This window comes from Primulina huaijiensis, chromosome 3 (genome assembly GCF_012295235.1).
Source record: "Primulina huaijiensis isolate GDHJ02 chromosome 3, ASM1229523v2, whole genome shotgun sequence".
Lineage (NCBI taxonomy): Eukaryota > Viridiplantae > Streptophyta > Magnoliopsida > Lamiales > Gesneriaceae > Primulina > Primulina huaijiensis.
In genome coordinates, this window is record NC_133308.1 from 18959803 (window position 1) to 18965892 (window position 6090).

Here is a 6090-nt window from a genome sequence, read left to right on the forward strand (position 1 = left end):
GTGATCAACTGAGACAGAAACAAGTTCCTCTGTTTGAGATTCTTGAATCACTGACTGAATAATTTCATCAATATTGGCGAGTGTCAAGTCAGCTTCTGAGTACATTTGAGGATCAGCAACAGAGGATCGAGGCATATCCTGAGCTTGTTCTTTATTCGGTGATGTGGATTTTTCTTCTTCTTCTTCTTCGGAAGGCCCTCCATGAATGACTAATTCCTGATCTCCTTCCCAGAATTTTATTTGTAAGTGCAAAGAGGTAAGATCTGAATCCAATTGAGTCAGCACTGCTCGATCATTATAGGCAGTGGGATTCGTAGGAATGTAGTTGGTCTTCAGCTCTTCAACCAGTTGTGCCAACTTTTTGGCTCTCATTAGATCAAAGAAATAATTTTTTCTTTGCAAGGCCTGCACGATAGTGGCAGCTTTGACTATCCTCAAGACAATTTCTTCCAGCCTGATAAACTTTTTCAGCTGGGACTTTCTCTTTAATTGTTTTGCAAAAGTGTGAGTTCTGTACATAGTCTAGGCGTCATAAGTTTTCAGTTTGGTTGTGGCAAATGCATTTACCTGTTCCCAAATGAGGTCGATATGGGTTTGAACTGCATTTATTGGCCTGGGCTCTTCAATCAACTTGCCCTTCCCTTTCGTGTCGGTGAGAATGTGGGGTTTTTTTTTTAAAACTAATGTATTTTTTAAAGATTTTTTCAAAACTAATTGCAAAAAAAATTTTCTTTCACTTTTACGGCAATCCGTGCTTCGAAAGTGCGGAACATGCTAGGTGGAGCATAAGCACGGACGACGCTCCAACGTGGAGCGTCCGTTCTTCGTATAAGCGGACGCTCCAACGTGGAGCGTCCGTCCTTCGTATAAGCGGACGCTCCACGTGTGAGCTTCCTCACCTTACCCCTCCTCCTCTCCTTCTTCCACCTTATCCATACTAATCTCTTTCTTCTTGTTAAACCATCCATTTTTCCCTTCTGTGCTTGCAAGTTTCTCCGTCCGTCTCAAAAATTTTTTGACTTTGCTGATTACTATATAGTGAATTTTATAACATCGACATCGTATTTCAGAATGACAGAGAATCGAGGTATCAAAGATCCAAGTGTCCTCTATTTACAAGAGACACATATGTCATCAACAATTTTTTCCTTAAATGTTGATGATATTATCAAAGTGAAAAGGTTAGACCATTTGATTTGGAAGTTATACACTGATAATTATATGCACAATCGTGTGCTTACAGTTTTGAATAATATGGGTTTATATGGAGTTTTAGAATGTGGCTCTCAAGTTTTTGATAATCATTTGATTACTGCTCTTGTTGAACGTTGGCGACGAGAAACACACACGTTTCATTTTCCATGTGGTGAAGCAACCATCACGTTACAAGATGTTTCAGTAATTTGGGGCTTAACAATTGATGGTGAAGCGGTAACTGGAGTAGATTTGTCACATAAAATGGAAGAATGGCAACACATCTGTTTGGATTTGTTGGGATTTTTGCCATTTGCAAAACATTTGAAAGGTGGTCATCTGTCTATGACTGCACTGTACGATCATTGCATGTCTAACCTTGTTACTGATTATACTTCAAAAGTAGATGTTGTTAAATATACACGTTGTGTAGCGTTAATGATTATTGGAGGAATAATGCTCCCTAACTATCAAGGAGTGTCTGCTAGACTAATATTTTTGCAACTGCTACGAGATATTGATAACGTGAAGTCTTATAGTTGGGGTAGTGCAGTATTAGCATTTCTATACCGTGAGTTGTGTAACGCATCACGTATAGAGAAGAAAACAATGGTTGGACCTTTGTATATCCTGCAAGTATCGTTAATGTATTTTGATTATTTAGCACAATTTCTTTGTTAGGTGTGTTGATAAGAGAGAGGGGAAAATTTGGGAGTGATGCAATTAGGGGAGGGGAGCGGATAAGGGGAGGGGAATGAGGGGCGGATATTTATCCGCTCCCGCTCGAGCGGTAAAGAATTACCGCTCGAGCGCGAGCGGCGCTGGAATTTTTCCCAGCACTACCGCTCGAGCGCGAGCGGCGATGGAATTTTTTCCAGCGTAGTAAATTACCGCTCGAGCGCGAGTGGCTCTGGAATTTTTTTCCAAGCGCCGCTCGCGCTCGAGCGGTAGTATTTTACGGCTCGAGCGCGAGCGGTGCTGGAAAATACCCCTCGCGCTCGAGCGTTAAAATATTAACGCTCGGCCTCAGGGCATCGCAGATCGACAACCGCGCCCGAGCGGTAATATTTCAACGATCGCACCCAACCGCGAAATAAATGTTATTTGTTTTAGTAATTTAAATATTTCAATTTATTTAAAAAATTTACAGTGAAAAAAAAAATCAAAATTTTAAAAAAAATAAATTCTAAATTTATCACGATAGCAAAAAACTTCATCGCTGTTGTCTCTCTCTGGAAACCGCTATGTCCATCTCATTCCGCAATCTAGTTGTTCTGTCTCTACCAACTCTTCTTCTTTCACGTCTAACAGGGTTGTGGTGCAACTCGAAAGTTGGAGGATCCCAGTATCGCTCATCTGCAAGAGGTTGAAACCTGCCCTCGTACGTTGCCAAATACTCAGATATGTTATACCAGGGCTGCACAAGTGTCGTTGGGTTCAAAGAGTGCCACTTAGCGGTGCAAATAGCATGGGAACATGGGATGCCAAAAATCGTCCATTTACCACATGAACAATCACTCGTTGATATCTTCACGACCTGCATATGTTGGCCACGACTTGGTCTTCCAACAGTTGCGACCGAAGCAGTTTGCTCACGTACATCGTACTTGGCAACGCGATGTTCACTTGATTTTCTTGCCCATTTGTCATACATCCGACATGCGTAATCTGACCACAACTGATTTTCCTGAACCATACGATCACCTCTTGTCACACGTTCAATGAAATATTGTACGCACCTCAGAAGTGTCAAGTGTACTATGGCAGATATAGGAAGTCTACGCGCACCTTTCAACACACTGTTCAAACACTCCGACATATTGGTTGTTATCACCCCACGACGCCAACCACCGTCATGAGCCAAACTCCATTTTTCTTTCGGAATACCATCCAAATATCGATGTGCCAAAATGTTTTTTTGCTTTAGTGCTTCCATTATTGATTCAAACTTACAAATTTGATTTTGTGTTCCTGCCGCCCAGCATAAATTTTTCAAATGCATGTCTTTGAATTTGGTGTTGAAGTTTGAACACACATGTCTCAAACAAAAACGAAGCACACCGTAAGGAGGTTGAAAATACGGTAGATCTTTAGTTGCGCGGACAATTCCCTTATGTCTATCCGAAATAAGACACACACCATTATCACCACGAACAACATGTCTTCCTAGATGATCCAAGAACCATTTCCAAGAATCTGTTGTTTCTTCGTCCACAATAGCAAACGCTAGCGGTAGAACCTGATTGTTCGCATCCAGAGTGACACCGATCAACATTTTGTGCTTGTATTTTGTATACAAGTGTGTACCGTCGACACTTATTATTTTAAGACAATGTCGAAACCCATCAACACATGGCTTGAATGCCCAGAAAACATAATTGAGTGTCTTACTCATTTCAGTGTTGGCTCTGAGATGCTTCCACTCCACAGCAGTTCTCGGATTATATTTGGACAAAGCACGCATATATTTGGGAAGTAATTGAACGGAGCTCTCCCATGTACCATAAGCAATTTCCATAGCACGCTTCAAACTTCGCCATGCCTTCGTGTACGAGATTTGATATCCATATTTATCTTTCACATTTTCGATGATATACTTAATCTCGTACGCAGGATCACAACGAACAACTCCCAATAGCGTATGTGCCACCATTTCACAATTCAAATTCTTATGGACTATACCAACAGAGGTAGATATACATGTGTGATGTCCGCCATATTTGGTTATTTTCCAATAACCAGTCTTGGCCTTCAATGATGCGCGAAGTCCCCATCGACAAATGACCGTCGAAGAATTGTTTTTACAACGTAACTTCCACAAGCTGCGTGTGCTTTCCACGACACGGTACTCACGCCTGACAACTCTGACTGAATAATCCTTTACAGATGCAATAAGATCATTCTTATTTTTAAATAACATATTAACACATAATGCACCTCTATCTTGATTGTAATAGCTTGATTCCACTCCAAAAGGTACATCGACAGAATCGGGAGGCTCTTCCCCAAAAAAATTATTTAAAAAAGATGGTAATTCAGAAGTGTTTGAAAGAAATGGTACAGTCTGCCTCTGTAATGTGTCAGGAGGTGGTTGTCGAGATGATGTCCCCTCATCAGGATTTGTACAATTATTCAATTCATCATCAGCATTCAATTCCTCTTCTTCGGACTCACTGTATGAAATATCGGGTTCAGAATCAGTCCTACAAATATCATCATTAATGGCCTGATCAGGACAACGAGCACTCGTATCTAATGTCGGATTCGGCCAATATGGAACATGATTTTGTTCCGACGAGACATTGATATATTGATCCCAAGACCCACTTACATCATCAAAACTCATATTACCAAGTCCGTCAGTAACCTGTGGAACATAAGATTCTTGTTCCTGAATACCACCATATGTAGAAGTATCGGGTTGATTATTGATACCAGAATCAGATGTATGTTGAACGTAGTACTCAGGATCATCAAGTCCAACGTCATGCTCAATTAAATTTGCTTCCACGTATAAATGCAACATATGCATATTGTCACATTGCATTATAAACTGTAAAGAATCATCATCAACGAGATGGACTTGAATTTCATGCCAATATGATCTCTCCATGAAAGAATATTGTGTTGACAACTTCAAAGAAAAATTCGTTGGATCGATTCCTAACATTTTATGCACAACTTCAACCAACTCCAACAAATTAATAGACCGTAATACTCGAATCGGTCTAACAAATGGAATGCTATATTCAACAGATCCATTGTCGATAACAACATGACCACCAAAATATAAAAGTATATCGATGTTAGACATTTAACAATGAAATTTGAGAGAAAATTTTAGAAGAAAATGAAAAATAATTTGCTCTCAAAATCAATATGAAATCGATACAAACATTGTGTTGGTGATCGATTATATATAGTAAAACTTTTCAAGGTCAGCAATTATTTTACTCACTGTTCACGTCAAGTTTTCAACATTGTGTTCACGTAAACTTGTGAAAAATGACGTGAACGAGTCAGAAAAACATTTAAAGGAATGGACACAAAAAAACGAAAATAAATACAAAGCGCGGACGCCTCCACGTTGGAGCGTCCGCGCTTTGTAAGCGCGGACGCTCCATGTTGGAGCACGATCCATTCTTTGTAAGCACGGACCGTGCTCCACGTCCACACCGTCCGTGCTTACGAAGAACGGATTGCCGTAAAAATGAAACAAAAATTTTTTTACAATTAGTTTTGAAAAAATTTTTTAAATATACATTAGTTTTAAAAAAAACCCTGAGAATGTGTGGAATGTTCAATTCTGAACGAGTAGTTTCCACTGTCTCCTGAATTGAGATTCCTTTTGTCGATCAGGAGCAAAGAAAATAGGGCGATTAACTGTTTTCAGAGAGGACATGATCCTAACTGACTCCTTCTTTGATGGGTCAGTTGTTCGAGGCAACTGATCTTTTGCTGAGGTTTCAACTGAAACGGTTTTTAATGGAATAACCTGAATAGGTTGTTGAGCGTCCGATGATTTCAACCTTTCAGTAGGAATAGATTCCAGGGAAGCTATTGGTTTTGTCTTCTTAGTTCTAAGCTTCTTGACAACCTGGGGAGACAGAGTTTTCTCCGATTCTGATTCACTTATAATCAACTTTCTCTTTGTAGTCTTCAGTTGAGTTAGCACTTTTGCCCTTTTTACAGACTTGGGAGCAGGCTGTTGAGCTCCAATTTCCTTTTTGATCTTAATGAACTTATCAGGATTGAGATCCAGTTTGGCTTTGGGTGGCAACACATTTTTGGCATTGAAAATTTTGAATTTGGATGATCTCTCCGAATCATCAGCCACCAATCCTTTAACTTTCATCAGGTAGCTTAACTGAACAGCGAACCCCTTGGACTGCTTGT

General features: G+C 40.0%; 1 protein-coding gene across 1 annotated transcript; it reads left to right on the top strand.

Moving 5' to 3' along the window:
* Positions 1 to 1254: 1254 nt before the first annotated feature.
* LOC140972533 (serine/threonine-protein phosphatase 7 long form homolog) lies at positions 1255 to 1952 on the top strand. The gene is made up of 2 exons (XM_073434948.1): positions 1255 to 1765; positions 1876 to 1952. The coding sequence occupies exons 1-2, from the start codon at positions 1255 to 1257 to the stop codon at positions 1950 to 1952; spliced, it is 588 nt and encodes a 195-aa protein (XP_073291049.1).
* The last annotated feature ends 4138 nt before the right edge of the window (positions 1953 to 6090 follow it).